This window comes from Aulonocara sp. 'chitande type north' Nkhata Bay, linkage group LG3 (assembly GCF_057382095.1).
Source record: "Aulonocara sp. 'chitande type north' Nkhata Bay isolate Kocher_YH1m ecotype deep benthic linkage group LG3, A_spYH_male_GT1.1, whole genome shotgun sequence".
NCBI classification, from domain to species: Eukaryota; Metazoa; Chordata; class Actinopteri; order Cichliformes; family Cichlidae; genus Aulonocara; species Aulonocara sp. 'chitande type north' Nkhata Bay.
In genome coordinates this window covers 64,141,531-64,163,882 of record NC_141346.1, presented here as the reverse complement: position 1 = coordinate 64,163,882, position 22,352 = coordinate 64,141,531, and the positions used below count along the sequence as shown (strand labels likewise).

At 42.8% G+C, this 22,352-nt stretch overlaps 2 protein-coding genes across 2 annotated transcripts in view; both read left to right on the top strand.

Annotated features, from left to right (window-relative positions):
* The window catches only part of LOC147336555 (NACHT, LRR and PYD domains-containing protein 12-like), a 40,963-nt gene extending 32,867 nt beyond the window's left edge, over window positions 1-8,096 (top strand). The window contains exons 6-8 of the mRNA XM_086265333.1: window positions 4,264-4,440; window positions 6,186-6,365; window positions 7,910-8,096. Of these exons, the coding sequence (XP_086121459.1) occupies window positions 4,264-4,440; window positions 6,186-6,365; window positions 7,910-8,096 (544 nt within the window). The remainder of the gene's footprint in view (window positions 1-4,263; window positions 4,441-6,185; window positions 6,366-7,909) is intronic.
* An 11,192-nt stretch (window positions 8,097-19,288) lies between these two features.
* LOC147336554 (uncharacterized) lies at window positions 19,289-20,526 on the top strand. The gene is made up of 7 exons (XM_086265319.1): window positions 19,289-19,449; window positions 19,538-19,605; window positions 19,683-19,863; window positions 19,972-20,032; window positions 20,131-20,193; window positions 20,242-20,286; window positions 20,365-20,526. The coding sequence occupies exons 1-7, from the start codon at window positions 19,289-19,291 to the stop codon at window positions 20,524-20,526; spliced, it is 741 nt and encodes a 246-aa protein (XP_086121445.1).
* Window positions 20,527-22,352: the final 1,826 nt, after the last annotated feature.

Here is a 22,352-nt window from a genome sequence, read left to right as displayed (position 1 = left end):
TTTCTCTTTTGAAAGTTTTCGCTGACCCGGGGAAGCCGCACAAAAGCTAGCAAGCCACCGCTATTTTCCCTCTGACGTACAAATACTGTTCTGCTTTAATGCATGTTGTCATTTAGGAATATATTTTATTGTTTATTAATAAACAGCACACAGTGGTCCCGCTTTTCATCCGTCACTGCCTCGCTTTTTTGCTGATTTTCTTTTTCTTTTTTTTGCACCGTAAAGCATTGCATTCTGCAGCCTGATTGACAAATCTCCTGCGCTTGCCAAATTTATCATGTTTGGTTTTGATAATCATCACGTCCAATAGAAAAAACAGCACAAAAATACCCATAACTATGAGTCTCATTCGGAAATAGACACCTGCACCGCGAGGGGAAAAGGCGCACGAAAGTGGCAGGCAGATGAAGACAAAACGCGGCATAATAATACTTTTACGTTTTGCAATCTACCAAGGTTTGCACTTTGAGAATCAGTTGTGAGAACTGTGACCAATGTTCATGTGTGTGGGGAAAACAGTGTATAAAGTGTGTGACCTGGGGCTAGTTATTCTGAGAACCCCTGCTGCAATAAATGAGGGACCACTGTCTACTCTATGATTATTATATTCAACCTGTTAACATTTAATACTGTATTGATAGAACCAACTGATTCTACAGCAGAGCATCCCCTGTTGCTTCTCCTGGCTCCCCAGTCCCTGAGCTCCTGCTGCTGCACCCACAGATATGTACAGCAAGCACTGATATCTTTTTAGTCGGTGGGATTGCCTTGTGATCACCTTTACTAAATATCTACAACCAATCTGATTATATCCTGTTTTTGTTTTTTTTTTGTTTTTTTCAATGTTGAAATTAAAATCTAGTAGCAGTCTTCTCATTTCTTTGTGTTTTGTGCTGTTTTACAGGCCCACAGGGGAGGACGGCTCCGAGGCAGATGAGGGACGGGTCCCAGGACAGTCCATCGGCGCTGGAGCTGGCCATCCTGGAGTCCCTGAAGAGTCCACACCAGTCTCCAATGGAGCATTTCCTCCTCAGCCTTGTTCCTGCTCTGGAGAGCAGCTGGTCTTTTTTATTCCTGTCTCTGTAAATTCTTATATTTTATATATTTATGTTTAATGTTTTTCTGTTTGAGAATTTTAATATTATTTCAAATAAATGTTTATAATGACTAATGTCTCAGTTCTACTACACAGCAAATGTTGGCACACAACTTGACACATGTAGAATTTATTTCATATTATACTAATGACAAAATATACTAATACAGTGGGATGCAAAACTTTGGGCAACCTTGTTAATAGACATTTTCCTGTATAAATCGTTGGTTGTTACAATAAAAAATGTCAGTTAAATATATCATACAGGAGACACACACAGTGATATTTGAGAAGTGAAAAGAAGTTTACTGGATTTACAAAAAGTGTGCAATAATTGTTTAAACAAAATCAAGCAGGTGCATAAATTGGGCACCACAAAAAAGAAATGAAATAAATATTTAGTGTATATCAATGTGTGTGTCTCCTATATGATATATAGGGTGCCTTTGTCTGGACGTGCTTCCCATCCAGAGCTGCACAGAGGAAAGTTCCAGCGCTCCTGGAATCCCTCTGTGATGGACCGCCAGTCTCCAGGTGAAGGCACAGCCATGAAGTCGTCCACTAGACAGTCCCAGATGGCCGTCGCTACCTGGGGGATGATCTGACTCACCGTGGACACATCGACTCTGTAACTGAATGCTTGGTCCTGAAGGAGTCCCCGGTGACAAGGAACCTGGACAAAATTGTTCAAAATCAGTATTATGTGTACTGCAGTTACAAAATACATTATTCAAATTCCAAAATACTTTTGTGATGTCAGATTTAAATCACAAAACTTAAATCTTACGTAAAACATTTTGTAATTATAAGGATAATTACAAAATGTATATTAGATAATATCTAAAACAGTTGTGTTTTGTTTTAACTTTAACATATCATAATTTGATTGGTAGCAACTTTCACAACTACAGTGTGCCAATCACTCATAGTTCCTAAACATATCAATCAGGTAGGAATGAAATAAGACATTAATAGAAATAAAGAGTTGTATGTTGACCTTTATCCCTTTCCTTGCTTAAATCATTAATATTTTTGAAAAATTAATCTGTGATAAGACAGCTTATCAAGATAGAACCATGTAACTAGAGATGAACCAAACTGTTCAGTTTTATCTAACTGTTTTAATAAAGGCTGGTGACCCCTGCTATAGAGTCTGACAGCTGCAGGGATTATATACAAATATTCAACTATCCCAGAATTAAACCAGGTCTAAATAAAAAGGAGTATCACTACAAAGGTTAACTCAGTGGTCCTAATGCTACAGTTTGATATCAGCAAACACCGAGCGCATACATTGATGTGACAACACAGCCATGCTATCATTGCTAACACTGATAACAGCATAAATCGAATTAAATCGGGACTTGATGAGAGCTTCTGAGTATCACTAGAAATATTATAAACAGTCGTCTCTGTACCACAGTTTGCTTTCAGTAAACACCGACAGCATTCACTGTTAGCATAGCACATCCATGTTAGCAGTGTATAAATGGATGGTTTAGCATATATTAGCACAGGTATCAATAAAGGACTACCGTATTAAATACTTTTACTAACCTCAGGCAGATGGAAAGGCGCTCTGCAGGTGGGATTGAGCGCCTGTAATTGGTATCTAGGCGGGCGATTCTGGTACCGATGCGGGACAGCAGGTCCTCAAACTGCCGTCATCCAGGCGCAGCTCCTGGAGCAAGTGGTGAAACTCACCAAACTGCTCACGCCTCTGGAGGACCTGATGGATCCAGGTACGGCGAGGACGTCTTTTACGCCGCTACTCTGCTCTCCAAAGTACATGGAGAAGGGAGACTCTCTCTTCAAGCGCTAGCTCGACAGCTGCCATCTTGCAAAGATACCGGTCTGGCACAACTTCCTCCCACATCCCTCCCACATTTCCGGTTCACACGCGTCAAAATATGATATTTTGGGGCGCGATGGATTTTTCTTGGACACGCGTAGAGGTGCGAATGTGCACGCGTGAAATTAGGGGCGTTTGGGGTGTTTTGTTCACGTCCATCGCGTTCGGTGTGAACACACCGTAACTTCACCCTCTGTCCTTTCTATATCTCCATCCTCCTCACTGCTTCTTTCACTGATAATCACACAAACATCGTATTCAGCTACAAAATAACACAATGATATCATCTGATGATCATTATTATAAGAGCAGGATCCATATTTGATATCAGAGTAACACACTGCTTGGTTTGTGCAGTCATCATCAGTGACTGTGGCTCAAACAGAAGCTCTCTGATTGGTTGCTGACCTTGGTCACCTGCCCACTCTCACCTGTTTGTGTTTGCTCTCTCTTTGCTGTCTCCATTCTCTCTCTCCTTTCTCTCCCTCTCTGTCTTTGTACGTCACTCAGGTCCAATGGAAACAGTGACATTTATAAACCAATCAAAGACAAACTGATCCATGTCAGGTTATAACAATATTCAAAGTGAATACAGGCTGCTGCTGGACACAGACAGGTAACATCATTTTGACTTGCTGTCACCTGGATCTGGACTCATAAACACTGAAGCCCTGAACAGGAATACAAATCATTTTCTGCCAACTAGCGACACACCAGCAGATAATGGCTCAGAAAGCTCAAATGAGCCAATCATTTCTGTGTTTAGTTCCCCTGAAATCAGATCTGATATCAGCAGCTCTGAGTTCATTCATCATTATTGTCCAGTGTTGAGATTTCTGCTCCGTTTGGTAACAGTCAGCAGGTTTTTCCTGCGTGTGGACGTGAACAGTCGTACCTGACAGCAGGTAGCAAACAGAGATCATCTTTCCAGCTGGAACTCTTCACTGAGCTGAACTCATTCAAAATGTTCTGGAGTCAAAACAGGAAACAGTCTTGTGTGTCTTCACTCTGACTCTGGATCAGATCTCAGTGACAGACTGTGGACATTATGGAAGCCTAAATGTGACACCATCTTCCTCCTTCATCTGCAGATTAAAGCCAAACAAAGATTCTCATTAAAAGTCTGCAGGTCTGAGAGACACTCAATCGTTGTGTCATGTCAAACACAGTAAGAGGAGCTGAAGCACAGATGTGAAGAGCAGATTCATCAGATTATGACCTCACTCTGTTTTGTCTTCATATACATTCAGTCTGTGTTTATAATGCAGATTTTCTGCTTTTATAATAACACATTTTATATTTTCTATCATCACAGACTGACTCACTGTCGACTCTCAGAGTCACACTGTGAAGTTGTGGCCTCAGCTCTGAAGTCCAAGCCCTCCCATCTGACAGAGCTGGACATGAGTAGAAACTACAACCTGCAGGATTCAGGTGTGAAGCTTCTGTGTGCTGGACTGGAGAGTCCAAACTGTCGACTGGAGACTCTGAGGTGAGTTCACTGACTGCGGCTGTTGTTGTTTTTCTATATTTCAGGTCTTTGATTGATGTTTGAAACTTTCTTTAGTTCCTAAATGTTCAGGATGTGTGTGAAGACAAATGTGAAGAAGTTTGAGTGCTTTCAGAAATGTTGTCTTTCCAAACGACTGAACAGCAGTTTTTCCTTTTGGCTCCAAACAGAAGTGACAGACTTGAGCAGGGTTCATTTAAAGGCTTACAGAAGTGGAGTGGTGACGGGGAGATGTTTGACAGGACAGTGTTTCAGCCTCCACAGGTTCATGTTGTGCTCCATCAGTCAGTGAAGATGAAGTCAGTGCTGATGAGGCTGTAGAGTGTGTGAGGGATGTGAATGAGGATGATGAAGATCTGATGATAGCAGATAAAAACAGGTTGCAGAGACTTTGAGCCATACAGGGCACACAGTGTGTGTACAGAACAGCTGAAATCATTATGGAGGCCTCACTGGGATATGGAAGCATCACAGTACAGCTTCAGTGAAGCATTAAAGTCTCTGATATGAGATGAGAAATGAAGCAGCCAGCGCTTTTTCATGAGTGGAAATCCACTGTGACTGTGAACTGCTGCTACAGCCTCCAAATTAGCCAGCAGCTCATCCTGCTGAACATTTTCTCACCAACTTTAATGGAAGTGTGATGTTTTTTAGCTGGAGTGATGGTCAGGGTGGCCTCCCTCTCCTCAACTTCTCCTCTTCCTCTTTCATTTGTAAAGCCACTTCTGCTGCTTTCATTCATTTGGAAGTCCTGTAGCTGAGTTTGGGAGAGACTAACAGTCTCGGCAGCAGAGGGGAGAAAGGCTGTAACACCACCACTTTACTCTGTTCTACCTGTAACATCATTTTATCAGGAAACTAATATGCTCATGTTTTTACTATGTTTGTCTTGAAGATGTAAGAAGATCACATGGTGCTTTTTATTATTGTGTTGGTTTGTTTCCTGTCTCTTGGATGGAGCCCAGCTGTGCGTGGCCCCTGGGCCTGTGGTCAGAGTGTGTGCTGGATAATCCGGCCCAGGATGAGGTCAAACTGACATGGGATGAAATGTCTGTCACATAATTGAGCTTAGTGTAGTTTCATTTCTGCACAATTTAAAAACAACCAAAACTTTGTTCTGTCTTTTCTATGTTATACTGTAGACTTTCTTTGATACTGTGTCCAAAAGGAGCAGCTTTTACTTTGAAGGGGAGCCGTCTCTGTTTCCTCTTCAGGTTGGATGATGGAAGCAAATGAGTGTGTGATGTTCTTTCAGTGTTGCACTTTGTAGACGCTCCCTGAGCACTGGTCTCACAGCCAGCTGCACATAGAGACCAGTGTTGTTAGTCCAGGTCAGAAGATGACTTGTTGGAATGAAAATGAGCTTGTAGTTTGTCTGCTTTAATAATGTGACTGGAAAAAGGTGTTGGACTTCAAATATGTCCATTTCTTTCACACTTCACCTTTAAAAGTGAAGCCTTGTGGTTCCTGGAAGGAAAAACACGACTTTTTCAAGTCTTTGTCCTGTTTTTATGATAAATGTACGACTTTAATGTGAAACATTCAGAGTTTTTTCTCTTGTTGTGTTTGTTTGAAGCTGCTTCCTGTTGGCTTCAGCTGTTTGGAGTTTCCATTTTCTAAACTTCTACATTCTGAACCTTCTTCAGCTCTGAACAGATGATGAAACATTGAATGTTTTCAAGCTCACACTTTGTCTAATAAACTTACATCTTTCATTCTTTATACAGATTGTGGGGCTGTGGTTTGTCAGAGATCAGCTGTGATTATCTGGCAGCAGCACTGAAGTCCAACCCCTCCCATCTGAGAGAGCTGGACCTGAGCTCCAACAACAACAATCTGCAGGATTCAGGAGAGAAGCATCTGTGTGGTTTCCTGGAGAGTCCAGGATGTGGACTTGAAACTCTGGGGTCAGTCAGCATGTTTTAGTTGTGCTGAGATGAATATGATGTGAAAGTTGTGCTGACACTAAACTGCAAACATCAGGCTGATATTATACTGATCCACACTGAGGATCTTCATGGTAAAGTCTGTTTTCTTCTTCTCTGGTTTAGTCCATTGACTGCAGCAGAACAATGTTCACATTTCAAACAGTGAGACTCAACGTATGGCCCGCGGCCCACACGCGGCCTGCCCACCTTTCCTGATTCAGAGAGAGGGGACCCTGATTAACTGTGTAGTGTTCTTCCTCACAGTTCTAAGTATCAGACACAACAATGAATAATCCACAGCTGACTGTCTTTAGCAGGTCAAAGGTCACGGCACACAGCAGACAGTGGGAAATATTATAATTCTGATCATTTATCAGCATATATCCATATGTATAAAAACAAAGCTGACACTGTGAGACTTGATCAGAGGTGTGATCATCACAGCAGAGGCCTTTGTGTCAAAGTCACTGAGGATCAAACAGAAACACATGAAGCAGATTTTCCTGTTCTGGCTTTTTATAGCAGATAACCTTCAAAATATTCTGCAGTCCATCAAAAACTGAAGCAAACCATGAATCAACATGTGAACATGAGCTGATGCTGCTGAAGGGAAGCAAAGTTACAGAGGTTTGATTACAGACACAGCTGAGAGTTTGTAATCTGTCATCATTTTAAAAGGTTTAAATTTCTTCAGTATTGAACAGCAGAAATGAGGCTTTGTTTTCGGAGGCCGACAGCAGTGAACACAACAGCAGACTGGTGCGTAATAAGCAGTGAATAATGCAGGAAACAGATTTTTGAAGGTAAACTGTTCTTGAAGTACACTGAGAGAGAGAGAGCTGTGCAGGAAGTAAACGTCAAAGTCAGAGAGAATTCATGACGATGTTCATCAAACGTAAAGCGTAGTTTGGATCTTCTTCTGCTGCTGGTTCAGTCAGTTTTGGTTGGAGACAGATGAAACATGCAGCTTCAGGATCTGTGAGCTGTCCACTTTCAGCCCCGACGGCGTGTCCGTGTACGTGCCGTCGAGTGAACGATCCACGCTCTGTGTTTCCATCTTTGTGTGTTTAGCTGCTCTCATTTACTGTTTTATCTGTTTGCGTGTTGTTGAAATACTTTTGGGAGCTTTAACATGAGATTCTGGCAAAATACATTTATATTAAAAATCGATTCAGGATTGAATGAATCAATATCGCTTTATTCAAATTAAAACCATTTAAATAGGAAAATCCATTTTTTTTTCACCCGCCTCTAATGCTGGGTAATGTCATGTGCAGCTGGCTGTGAGGCTCAGGGAGCGTCTACAAAGTGCAACACTGAAAGAACATCATCCATCATCCAGAGTTTTTTCTCTTGTTGTGTTTGTTTGAAGCTGCTTCCTGTTGGCTTCAGCTGTTTGGAGTTTCCATTTTCTAAACTTCTACATTCTGAACCTTCTTCAGCTCTGAACAGATGATGAAACACTGAATTATTTCAAGCTCACACTTTGTCTAATAAACTTACATCTTTCATTCTTTATACAGATTGTGGGGCTGTGGTTTGTCAGAGATCAGCTATGATTATCTGGCAGCAGCACTGAAGTCCAACCCCTCCCATCTGAGAGAGCTGGACCTGAGATACAACAACCTGCAGGATCCAGATGTGAAGCAGCTGTCTGATCTTCAGCAGAGTCCAGACTTCAGACTGGAGACTCTGAGGTCAGTAGAGTGATGGAGTGAGTGGGTGGTGCTGTCAGCAGTATTGTACTAAACACAGTCAGTATGTAACAAAGATCCAGTGTTTCCTGTAAAGCTGCAGCTTCTCAGTGAAGCTGTGAGAGGAGAATGGTGACAGGCTTCAGGATTGGACACAGACACTTTCTGTTTCTGACCTTTATGGTCACCATAGTAACAGCTGACACGCTCTGATCAAACACTGTCAATAGCCAATCAGCTCTCTGAACAAAGCAGCACGCAGACCAATGACTGCATTCATTTCCAAGTTTAAAGCAGTGAAGTACACAGTCTGTAGGTGAGGAAGAATTTAGTGAGAGCAGATGTTTGGATGGAATTCCTCCAGCTAACAGCTGGAACCGTCCATCTGGATTGTTGGGCTTGTTGTTGGGGTTCCTACAGAGCTCAGAGTGGACACACCAAGGTTCTTCTAATGAATGAAAGTCCAAACTCAAACTAGGAGGGAAAAACATTTTCATCAACTTCAATAAAAATCCAAAGATTAGAAAAAGTGAAGCAACAATGAGTCCTAGTACAGTCCCAGCACTGAAGTCCCTGCTGCTCTTTATACTGGATGTGCTGCATCACTGACTGACAGCTGATGAAGAGTCTCTGGAAACACTCGTTTATCTCCTCTGCTCTTCCTTCTTCTCTCTGCAGGTGGAGGTGATGATGGTAAACAGGACGGTGTGTGTGCTGAGAGAGGAGGAGCTGTGTCCTGATGATCTAGAGAGGTTGAAGCAGCAGCAGCTTGTGTGTAGAGACGTTCTGACTGGGCCATGTTACTGGGAGGTGGAGAGGAGAGCTTCATCCAGCAGTGACTGACAGAGGAATGAGAAGAAGTGCAGATGACTGCCAGTGCTGCAGAGTGAACTGCTCTGAGAACAGCTCCACTGTCAGACACAATGTAGAGTCCAGCATCATCCCTGTGTGTCCCTCTGGATCTGACAGAGGATCATCAGTGTATCTGGACTGCTCTGCTGCTGCTCTGTCCTTCTACAGTCTCTGCACAGTCTCTGTCTGACTCTGGCTTCAGACCCTCCTGGATCAAACTCACCTGGAAAGACTTTCAAACATCACTCAATAGATTTGAATACAGAATATATTTGATATATACTGTAGATGTACTGTAGAGTTGCAGTTTGTCACTTGTAAATACAGTCTGTGAGCAGCTATGAGCTGAAAGATCTTTCTAGAAACACGAAATGTTTTCACTCTTCTGTTGCTTTTTCATATATTTCCACAACATTAATATTGATCCCACCTGTCTCACCTGTTTCATGCTTTTATACATAATAACAGGACACGTGTGATCTGAGCGCTGCTGTGGTTGCTGTGCTGCACGTCTTCATTTAGATAAGAGAGACATCTAGTGGTTCAGATGGAGAACTGCAGGAGGTGGAGCTGTGTTTTAGCATGGAAAACTTTTTATCTTTTAGACGCAGATACAAATATGACAAGTATCAGTGTAAGATACAAAAGGTCACATCAGTCAGCAGAGGGAACATTGATCACACAGCAATGTAAGAATAGAAACATAACAGTGAATCTGGACATGTATACAGATGGAAGCAAACAAACAGGATGTAACACTACATTAAAGCCACAAATGGGAAGAAAACAAAGCCAAAGGAAAATATATTTGATCTCAGGAATCCAAATCAGATGCTTTAGAGCAGGGGTCGGCAACCCTGGGCACGCGTGTCACAGCTGCCACGTGAAAGGTTAACTGATGGCACGACCATAGCTGGACTGGCCATCGGGCATACTGATGGTGATGTTTCGTTTTTATGGGCTGATGATGTTTTTTTATTTTCTTGTAACGGTATAAACAATGGAAGGTGGCGGATTGGCCGGATGCTGGTCAATGTGTAAAAATAAGTCAGTTGTTTGGTGGTGGCTATGGCGGAGCTTCCACAGAGGCAGCAGGTGGATGAGGGAAAGGGGAGGCAGGAGGAGCAGAGACCCGAGGCGGCCGCTGGTCCGAGTGTCAGGTGAACTGAACTTCAGGTAAGAAGTTATGACCTGCAGTCTATCTGGGTCAGATATAAACCAAGTTTAGGTGGAGTTTATTTTCATTATGCTGACTTTTTACAGTCAGTTACAATAACTCGTACTGCTACTAGCTAGCATGACGGAGTTTCTATACAGCTGGGTGGTGCTATGATGTTACTGATAGTGAACTTTACAGTGGCTTTCAAAAGTATTCGGCCCCTTGAACTTTCCCACATTTTGTCACATTACAGCCACAAACATGAATCAATGTTATTGGAATTCCACGTGAAAGACCAACACAAAGCGGTGAACACGTGAGAAGTGGAACGAAAATCATACATGATTCCAAACATTTTTTACAAATAAATAACTGCAAAGTTGGGTGTGCGTAATTATTCTGTCATGGAAAAACACACTGCCATCAACTTCTGTTTTTTTTTTTCAAAATCACTGTAATATAATCACTGTACCTTTATATACATGTGACTTGTATTAATGCTGCTGCCCTCTTGTGGCTAAAGTGTAATTATGTTATTGTTATTAAGGAAAACATTTGAGTGTAACATGAAAAATGAGTCAGCACTTTGGCTTTAGCTGGTTTTGACTTGATGCTGATCAAGTCAAAACCATTGCTTTGGTCTGGTGGGCGTTCTTTTAGTGGGCTTTTCTGTCACGGCCTGCGCAGCAGACTATGATGAGGGGAAGGAGGACCCCAATGCTGGACTCTTTGATGAGGTCAGTGCGTTTATTTACAGTGATGCAAAATAATCCAAACAACAATCAATCCCCAGTGCGTTCCCGACTCTGACATGTCCTCTTGCCAGTGTTAGTGTTCTTTGTCTCCGCTCCTCAGTGTCTGAGCACCCCGTGCTCGCTGCCCTCTTGTCTCCACACTCCTCCTGGGGAATAACAAAGAGGCAGCCGTCAGCTAGTGATGGGACGTTCTGTATCGAGGCTTCGGAGCGTGTGTCGAGTAATGGAGGGGGCGTTTCCGCGAAGCGCGTATCGAGGCTTGCTTCATTTATGGGAGGAGCTGAAAATGATGACGTCCGAAGCCTCGCTGCCCGGCTGTACCACGTGACTGGTTCATGAAGTGGTTCGAACTTTGCCGCGAGATATGACAGCGATATAAACCCCTCAGACTTCATTCAAAATGTGGGTGTTTGATGGAGAGTTGCGGTTAGTGAGAGTTTGGAGACAGTTTGGAGGTTTATGAGAGTGAGGAGAGAAAGTCAGGAGAGAATGGAGCCAGCTAAGAAGAGGAGGATGTCCTCCCCTGTGTGGGAACATTTTGATTTTATTCCTCCCAACAAGGTATGTAAATTTCTACAGAAGATGTATTGTCATGATACTGATGGTGCAATACAATTTATGTTGAGCTGTCTTGACTTTTGTACAAGGTGAAGTGTTTGCTATGTGCCAGGGAGCTGGGATATAACAACAACACCTCATCCATGCTCAGGCACTACAGAGCTTTGCATGAGAATAAGAGGAACACCGATTGTGGAGCAATACCAGGTGAGCCATCAAATGCAATGATAATATAGGATGCAGTAATGTTACTAAATGATATAACAATATTATACAACTGTTATAAGTTACGTGTGTGCTATTTATATTTGTGCTTTGTCTTTATTGTCTTTCCTCAGGAGAACAATCTCAAATAGATGAAGACCTGGTCAGCATGGTGATTGAGGACTCCCAGCCATTTAGCATTGTGGAGGACAAAGGATTCAAAAGATTTGTTAAATCATTAAATCCCAGCTATGTTCTCCCCACTAAAAAGGACGTAAAAGCAGTGAAAATTTAGTTTTTACAGAATAAAATGTGAACAGGCAGGACTGAGGCTCAAAGCCTCAGTGTGTAGCTGTCCATACCTCAACGTTACAAAAGCACAACCACTGTCCACACCCCAACCACACCTCACCTCACAGTAAATGATCATTTCCATTTCAAGCATTTCCAAATAATCATTTCCCATACTGCCACTATAAATATACACAGTATACTGCCATCACTACAATATACATGTTTTACACACTCCTTTTGTTGTTGACATTTACAGGCTGTGTGCAAAATGCCACACTCTTCAAATTCATGCCAGCTATTATTTTTACGTCCAGTAGGTGTCCTGCTAGAGCAAATGAAGCTTCATGAAGCTTCGCGTTGGGGTGAACCAATTGGATGAAAAGCTTCAGTGCTTCATGGGGCTTCATCTGCCCATCACTACCGTCAGCAACACCACAATGCAGCAGACTAACCTTAACTAACTCGCCAAGAGACTAACGTGAAGTTACGCAATGATCCAGCATCAGAGACAGCTCCACCACACTCCTAAGTAGCTCCTCTGACGAGGCTTGATCAGCTGCAGGTGTGAGTAATTCTCCTCCGCAGGTGTGGCCAGGCTCCTGGCTGACACACACACACACACACCTAGATACACAAACATGGAAACAGGAGACAGCAGCACCAAAAACACACATGTCCATAACTTCTTACAGGCCCTGGGTCACCCAGACCCCGGTCCCATGACAATTCCTCAAAACTAAGTAGGCCTACACACCAGGGTTTGGACATGTGTGGACCCAAACTATACTTAAACTTTACCCTTTTTTGTGTGTCACCAAATACACTTTAATATCTTCTAGACAAGAATGTAGTGGCACAATCTTTAACCTCCTAAGACCCAAACTCCTCCGTGGCATTCATTTTTAGTTTCTCTTTGATATTTGGGCTGATTGGGACCTGATGAATGTAAAAACAAAGAATTACCAGATTTTTTTTTTTTTTTACCAAATTTTTGTTTCTGAGAAAAATGAGAGCCACATATGAGGATATTTGTCTAAAATTTCTATAGCACAGTGGCAGTATAACGTCCTCGTGAGTGGATATCAGGCCCTTGTAGAGCAAAATGTAGTATTTTGGTCTAAACAACCCAAAATGTGATGTCCACATATGTGGACGCCAGGTCCTAGGAGGTTAAATATCTGCTCACTTTGTCAAAATGAACCTAATCATCTCTGATGAGTTCAGTGATGTCTGCCAGCTCACCTTGCAAGTGGTCGAGCTTATACCGCCGACAACGCGGCACACAACTTGTAAACCCCCTGCTGACTATCACCTCTGGAGTTATTTATTTATGTTAGTTTCAACTGTTCCTGCAGAAAGTAAGCACGTGTTACTGATAAAAAGTCCAATAGAAGCAAAGTCTAAACTTTGAAAACAAAAAACAGAAACCTGTCTGATTAAGATCTGATGTTTGGGGGAGTTTCAATAAGCAGTGTGACCTGTGTATATGCATCAGGGGTGGGTTTTGATTATCGATTTATCGATTAAAATCGATTCTCGCTTGGATAACGTGATATCGATTCATTAAAACCCTGAATCGATTTTTAATATAAATTTATTTTGGCCGAAACGCCAGGATCTCAGGTTAAACCTCCCAAAATTTCAACAACCACCAAACAGCTAAAACAGTAAATGAGAGCAGGAACACGGATTCTGCACAAAGACGTAAACACAAAGCGCGGAGCCGCCGACGCATCAGAATCAGTGAGATGTGACTTTCTCACCTGACTGCACGGACACGAGCTGAAAGCCGACAGCTCGCTGATTCTGATGTTTCGGCGGCTCCGCGCTTTGTGTTTACGCCCTTTTTTGAAGCTGCAGGTTTGATCTCTCTTCAAACAATATTGAGTAAACCAGCAGCAAAAGAAGCTCCAAACTACGCTTCACATAAACGTTGTCATGAATTCCCTCTGATTGTTTTGCTGCCACCAGGATAAAATCACACTTCATGCACAGCTCTCTCTCTCTCTCTCTCTCTGTACTTCAAGAACAGTTTCCCATCTAAAAATCTGTTTTCTGCATTATTTGCTTGCTTGTTATGCACAAGTCTACCGTTCTTGCAGCCTGTCGGCCGCTGTTTTTTTTTTTCTTTTACTTACTTCTGAAAACAAAGCCTCATTTCTGCCGTTCAATAATGAACAAATTTAAACTTTTTAAAATGATGCAAAAATGCAAAATGCTCAGCTGTGTCTATAATCAAACCTCTGTAACTTTGCTCTGCTTCATGTAAGCAGCATCAGGTCATGTTCATATGTTCATTAATGATTTTCTTTTGTTTTTGATGTACTGCAGAATATTTGTATAAAATCCCAGGCCAGGAAAACCTTCATGTTTTTCTGTTTAATCCTCAGCTACTTTGACACAAAGGCATCTGCTGTGACGCTCACACCTTTGATAAAGTCTCGCAAGTAGGGATGGGTATCGTTTAGGTTTTATCCGATACCGGTGCCAAATCGGTACTTTTGAAACGGTGCCGGTGCTCAAACGGTGCTCAAACCGGTGCTTAAAGAATGGAGAACACAAAATTGGTCCAAAAACCTCTCATGTTCAGCTGGTTTTTTGTAAAAAGATAACAATGTTAGCCTTTTCTACAGCTATGGGGCATATATGGTATCACTCTTTGCTGGAAGCAGTGCTTAAACAATGGAAAAAACACAAACTTTGTCCTAAACCTCTCGTGTTTAGCTGTTTCCCTCTTTTTCTTTGGTCATTTTAGCCTTTTTGGCCAGGGTGAAGGGAGTATCTGCCATCAAACAAGAAGACAGCCGCATGTAGCCATGATGATGTTTGCTAGTTCACCTTACATGCAATAATGTAATAACGTGGTTAGCCTACTCAAAGTAAATTACACACGAACAACATTAAGCTACTCACGCAGAGAAGAACAGCTGCTGCTGCCATCATCATCCTCATCATTTCTGCTACACTGGCAGGGCTAGGGGCCAGGACTCTCCTCTTCGGGTTTTTGGGGATGTTGCTAAATCCGGGTCCGATAACAGGCACCACACCCGCAGTAGATGTGCTCGGTGTGAGGTCTCGCAGCAAGCTATCAAATACGGCGCATTTCTCGGCTTTTAAAAAAAACGCTATGCGTCGCCAGGTGTTTCATCAGATTTGAGGTGTTTCCTCCTTTGACAGTATCACAGTATCAGCTTAAAGCACTTGTTGCAGGCTGCTGAGTTTGCATCTTTTGCTGTGAAGTACAGCCAGACTTTTGAACGCTTCGCCTTGGGCATTTTTAATCTGTAGCTCTGCTCTAAAAGAACGTACGTACCTGGGCCCGCCTACTATCCTCGGAAACGTAAAATGATTGGCTAGAAGTGTATCACAGCTCAGGAAAAAAAAGCACCGAAATAAAGCACCGATATGTGCGCTGCTTTTCGGTCTGGTTACTACCGTTTATGTCAGAACCGGTGCCATCATGGCACCGGACACCAGTACCCATTGTCACGGAGCGCTGTGCGGCAGGCAGGAGTAGGACCCAAAATGCAGGACTCACAGGCACGAGGGAATGAACTCAAAACTCAGCTTTATTTGCTGGCAGAACAAACATATAAACTAAACTAAACTGGGAAACCACAAACAAAGAACTCACAGAGAGACACACAGGGAGATCCACACAGCAAGAGGGACGACGTCACACTGAACAGAGGGAGACGCAGACAGAAATACACAGAGGGTTAACGAGGGAAGTGGGAACACACGGGGAACACAGGTGACACTGATAATCATAACGAGACAGGGCGGGGTGAACTGAACACTGACGGGAGAGGTGAAACAGGGAGCACAGAGGTTCAGACAGGAGGAGAGAGAGCACGAGTAGAACACCAACATAACAGGCAGGGGAGACACGGAATAAACACGAAAGGGGACGAGGGCTCATAAATACATAGAGGGGCACACAGGGAGACATGAAGGGCAAGGGATCAAAACTAGAAGCCATAGAATAAATCACACAAGTACAATAATACGAAAATCACAAAGAACTAAAAACGCTGGGTCAGGAGACCCAGGACCGTGACACCCATCCCTACTCGCAAGTGTCAGATTTCTTTTTATAGATATAAAAATATAGAAATGTACTGATGCATGACCTGAATTATAATATTTCTGACTGTCTGAGGCAAAATTTCCCCGATTCAAATTGAATCAAATTGAATCAAATCGTGGATCGAATCGATTCTAGACATGAGTGACGATGCCAGCCCTAATATGCATGTTTTAATAAAAGAGATAATGTTGGTGTTTCAGTCATGTAGTAACTGTTAGCTTTAACTGTACAAGGCTTGTTAGACATAATGAAACACATCGTACAGATTTCTGGATGTTAGACTATAATTTTTATTATGATTATTAATCTTGAGTCTAAAAAGTCAGTCAAGTATATCCAGGATATCTTTCTGTTAACTGGATTCACTGACCCTAACACTGGGACCAGGATAAGCGGTCGCATGAAGCTGGTTTTCAGCTGGTTACCAGCTGACAATCTTATTATTTAATTAATTTAATTAAGTTATTTAATTTTTCTAATTTTTCCTCTACATTTTCCCTGAAATGAAGGGATTGTGTTACACATGCTTTAGTTCCTCACATTCTTCTCCATGTCTTTGTTCAACCCCCTGAATTAAAGCTGAAAGTCTGCACTTCAAACACATCTGAGTTGTTTCATTTAAAATTGATTTTAGTGTATGTACAGAACCAAAGTTAGAAATTAAGTTCTCTCTGTCCAGATATTTATGGACCTAACTGTATAATGTCATGGTCCTGAGTCTGAGGACTCAGTGTTTTGTGTTTCCTTATGCTTTTGTTCATTCCGAGTGTGTATTCTGTTGTGATTTTGCCATTTGTTAGGTTTCTGTTCTTTGCCTGCCTGCTCCCACTTCTCTGTGTTCCCTCTGTCTGTCCATGGTGTTATTGTGTCTGCTCATGAGTCTGCCTGTCAAGTTCAGTGTCCTGTCTGGTTCTGTGTCTGTTTCCTGTTTTATTCTGAAAGTTCATATCACATGTCAGTGTGTTCAGTTTTACCTCTCCCCTGTCTCGTTATGCCCATTAGTTCCAGCTGTGTCCCCTCCTGTGTGCCATTTCCTGATTACCTGGTGTGTGTATTTATAGTTGGTGTCTCCCTGTGCTTCTCGTGGTGTCGTCTGTATTTCTCTGTGAACCTCCCGTGTAGTCTGCACTGTTCCATGTTTCTTCGTGTCTCTCTGCTCCTCGCTTCATGTCCTCCATTTTTGCATTAGTTTTCCCAGTTTAGGTTTATGTTCGGTTCTGCCCACACCTTGGTTTTGTGCACTGTAAATAAAACCCACTTGCACCTCCGCCATTGTCTGCTATTGGATCCTCCTTTCTCACCCTCCACACGACTGCCGCCCCAGCCGTGACATATAATCTATACAGCACGTAAAAAATGCTGTAAATAAAGAAGTCTGTGAAAATGTGGCGCTTCCAGGTCAATTTAAACTGAAGTGATATAATCTTCTCCCCACAGTCTGAGTTTGTATTGTCTCAGCTGCAGACAGACTATGATATTAATATTATTAGTTATTAATATTATTAGTTATAAAGGACACCTTCCTGCCTTTAGTCTTATTCATGATGATTATTAGTCGTCTTCTAATGTCCACAAGTCTGTATGATGTGTTTCATAGTTTCTAACAAGCATTTTAAACTTAAGTTACTGCATTGCTGAAACACCAACATCTGCTTATTGAACAAAACAAAAACAACCAAAAGACCACACATCTGATTTTATTTTTATTTTAATAGACTTCCAAAGATTATACCAGATAACTGGCCTCAGAATATAATTGAATAAACATGTTTAAAAACGATAACCTAATCCTGTCTTGACAGGCTGAGCTCTTCAGTATCCACCAACAGCATCGTCATGCTGAGTCAGACGTTTCTGCTCCTGGTGGAAATACTCTTCCTCTTTCCACATTGTACCAAATGTTTTTAAATGTTAGTTTCAATTTAAAATTAAAGATTAAAGAAGTGTAACACATATAAACAGCAGATAATTAAGACAAGCGAATGGTTCAGTTCCACATGTGCTCCGCTGAGACATTAAACTTCAGTAAAATGATGCAGTTATGAAACAACTTTAATCTAAAACAAACTGATTTGCTCAGGAGCAAAAACAGTGAAGTAAGTGACTGTAAGTGAGTGAGCTGTGCTGGTGACTGGATATCAGATTTCCAGTCATTAGAGCAGATAAGTGGCAGAACTATATTACTGAGGTACAAGTTTACTTATTTAATTCATGTCTGTCAATAAATCTATTTAATTTAAATGCAAATAGCCCAAATCCTGATTAAAGCATCAGGTTCACTTATAAAGTATTCTGTAGTTATCTTAGTGTCCATCGCCCTTCCCAACATGGGAATAAAGCAGCTGTGAGAGAATTAAACATTAATGAATCAACGGTACGGAAGTGGAGGAAGCAAGAAGAATGAGCTGAGTAAAGTTTGACTTATGCGACATTTTTGTTTCGCTTAATGCGCCTTATAATCCAGTGAGCCTGATGGTCTGTAAAATATGGTGCGTTTGCAATACCAATGCGCACAATATTGGAACTAAATTATTTTATATTGACAAACAGTGGCCCACATTAAACTGTGACTGTCACCAGGTAATGTGGGCGTGTTTCCTGAATAAGCAGCAGGTGTTAAACAGCTGACAGGTGAATGGTAAATGGCCTGCATTTGTATAGCGCTTTTCTAGTCCATAGGACACCAAAGCGCTTTACACTACATTCAGTCATTCACCCATTCACACACTGGCGATAGCAAGCTACATTGTAGCCACAGCTGCCCTGGGGCGCACTGACAGAGGCGAGGCTGCCGGACAGTGGCGCCACCAGGCCCTCTGACCACCACCAGTAGGCAAACATGGGGTTAGTATCTTGCCCAAGGATATTTGGCATGCAGCCAGGATGCAGCCTGGGATCGAACCACCGACCTTCTGATTAGTGGCTGACCTGCTCTGCCACCTGAGCTACAGCCACCCCATGAACAGGATGGATGCAGGTAAACTCGAGGGCCCTTCGAGCTGATCGGTGGTGTCGTGAGGAGAATTTCAGCTCATTATTCATGTTACAGAAACACAGAGGTACGAGACCAGGGGCCCATTCTCCGTACGTCGCTTACTACATCCAAGATCAAATGGCACATCTAAGACCAAATCATCGCGCTAACCGTGAGCTCGCTAATCTGGTTCTCTGAACACACCTACTGTTGATGATTAGTACAGCTGGATGAAGTAATGTGAGATCACTGGGTGTCGTAAAAGGGGCTACGCATCGATAGTAGAAACATTGATCGGCAACCCTCTGATTGGTCGGCAAAAATGTCGAAGGAGCGCGCTCAGTATTTTTCCGCAGCAGAGCAAGAACTCTTGATTGAGGGATTTCAGGAGTTCCAGAGTATAATTAAAACGCAAGGGAACACTGCAAAGGCTGCAAAAGCAAGGAGAGAGGGCTGGCAGAAAGTTGCTGACAAATTAAACACGTAAGTAATTCAACATATTACATGACACCATACCATATCATATTATATCATATCAAATCATATCACATGATATCCTCTTACACATTAGAGCCACAACAGGACCCACCAGAACATGGGAACAAGTAAAAGTGAAATATAAGAACATTCTACAGAATGGTAATATCTATCACTTATATTGCCGTTAGTCTCTTGAAAAGACACCCTGAAACAATCCCTGTGTTTGTGTATAACAGCAACCAAGAAAAGGGCAGAGCAACAAAAGACAGGTGGTGGTCCTGCACCCCCTCGTCACACCCCGGCAGAGGAGCTGGCCCTAAGGTTGAATGCCACCAGACCCATTGTTGAGGGCATCCCTGGGGGCAGCTCTTCCGTAGACCAGAAGCCGGGGTGCAGTAGCAGCAGCACCTTCATAACTGGTGAATGGGCTCATGATTCTATTTGTACAATGTAAAATATTTGGTTGTTGCCTTAATGAAAATGCTTTTCGTACTTTGACATTCATTGGCATTGTGGGTTTTTTTGTGTGTGTTACATGACATCACTTTTACCTGTTCCCATGGAAGGGATGACTGGAGCATGCATAGTAAGTTGGGAGATATATATATCTGTCCCCAACCAATTGTACAGACCAATAGGCTGTACCACATCCCTTTGTAACACCATTGTGTTTCCATTGCACAGGACAGTGACGCAACCCTGTCAGATGACTGTGGAGGAAGACCCTGTGAGTACATGCATGAATTGGCCTGAATTTCCATCTACTTGTGTACTGCCATGTGTGTCTGACTGCAGTATGATTTGCAGGCCAAGAGGCCGGCAGAGAGGCCTGATACAGAGGTGGGCAGTGTTGTCATTAATTTTACTGCCTATATGACATGTATTTCCCGTTAAATGTTGTCACTACAATTGAAACAGGGTGACATTCGTCTGCTCTATAAGAGAAGTCTCCAGCAAAAAATGGAGTATACTGAGCTGAAGAAACAAAAGCTCTTAGGTGAAATCGAACTTCAAGCTCTAATGAGGCAAAAACTTCAACTAGAAATCGAGTTGCTTCAAAAGGAACTTCAGAGTAAGTAAGAATACACTTCCATACGGAGCACTATTGATGACCTTGCGTGACACAGTATATATGATTTGTTTTTCCAGGCAACTGATGACTGGCTTGTGTGTGATGAGACAGACAAAGATGCTCAAATAAACTTCAATGGAAAATATGTTATGTCATGTTTTTAATATTCGAAATTGTGTTGCACAATCCTGTCCCGTGCAGCTCTGCCACTAGGTTGGTCCAAGTGCACTGGCTGGAGGTCATCATCAGGCTGCACCTCCACCACGGGAGTCCTCTCTTTTCTGATGGTGGCAATGTTGTGCAGTACGGCACATGCAACAATAATGTCACATGCCCTGTCAGGTGCAACCCTCAGGCTTTTCAGACACTGAAATCGTTCCTTCATTTGCCCAAAGGTCATTTCAATGCATGCCCTTGTCCTGGCTAGAGCTGCATTGTAGCGGGTTTGTGGCCCAGGGTTGGGGTCAGGGAACGGTGTCACGAAGTACTGCCTGCATGCATAACCCCTGTCTCCGAGGAGAATCCCATCGTAGGCCCCTGTGTAATGGAGAAATGCTGTTATGTTAGGCCCGAAATGAGTATGAAATATCAAAATAGGCCTCTTTTTCTTACCACGCTCAAATAATGTGCATAACCCTGACTCTCTGAAAATCCTTGAGTCATGCACTGATCCGGGCCATTTAGCTTCCACATTTGTGATATGGCACATAGAGTCACATACCATCTGAGAGATTACATTATATGTGAACACACTCCTCCCATTATATATTGCCATCTGGAATATTAGTATTACTCACCTGCACATTTATACTGTGGACCCCCTTTCGATTGACAAAATCCCCTTCATTGGGGCCTGGGGGGGCCTTGATTGCAATGTGTGTGCAGTTTATGGTACCAATCACATTCGGGAAGCCTGCGGACAATCAAGCTACAGTTACAGACATAGGTCATGATTGCATCACATTCACTATCGAATTTAATGTACCTGCAAGGGCAAAAAAGCCCTGTTTGACAACCTGTGGTCTTAAGTGGCTTGGAAAAACCACAAACACACCCAGGAAATGCTTGAGTGCCAGGTACACTTTGCGAATGGCCCGGCAGACACCACTTTTGCCAATGTTCTCTGCATCTCCAACAGCGTACAGAAACGTGCCACTCGCAAAGTAACGCAAGGCAATGCACACAGTTTGTGCAGTTGTTAATGCCCGACTACGGTGAGTGGTACTCTTAACATGGGGATCCAGCAAGTTGGTTAAGTAGATAATACCCTCATGGGAAAATCGGTATCTCTCTATGAGCACACTGTCGCGCTGGGCTAAAGGATCCTGTCTATCACGCACTATACGTTGGATTCTGAAAACTCTCCTTATCACTCTTGCACCTTGCGCAATGGGTGGCTCGCGTACAAATGGACAGTACATGGCTGCAACAGACTTCCCAAATCCACCTTCGCTTTTATAGCCGTGGTCTCTCATCTTGATTACACGACGTAATTTGCTATTACTACTCTGAAATATGAATTGCATCTGGCGTAATCACCTACATGACCGTGACCCTACATCCACTTTTAACTGTAAAGTGGCTGTAGGGCGACCGTGGCTCAGGGGGTTGGGAATCGCATCTGTAACCGGAAGGTCGCCGGTTCGATCCCTGGGCTCTCTGTCCTGGTCGTTGTGTCCCTGGGCAAGACACTTAACCCTACTTGCCTACTGGTGTTGGCCAGAGGGGCCGATGGCGCGATATGGCAGCCTCGCTTCTGTCAGTCTGCCCCAGGGCAGCTGTGGCTACAACTGTAGCTGGCTACAACTGTAGCTGCCTCCACCAGTGTGTGAAT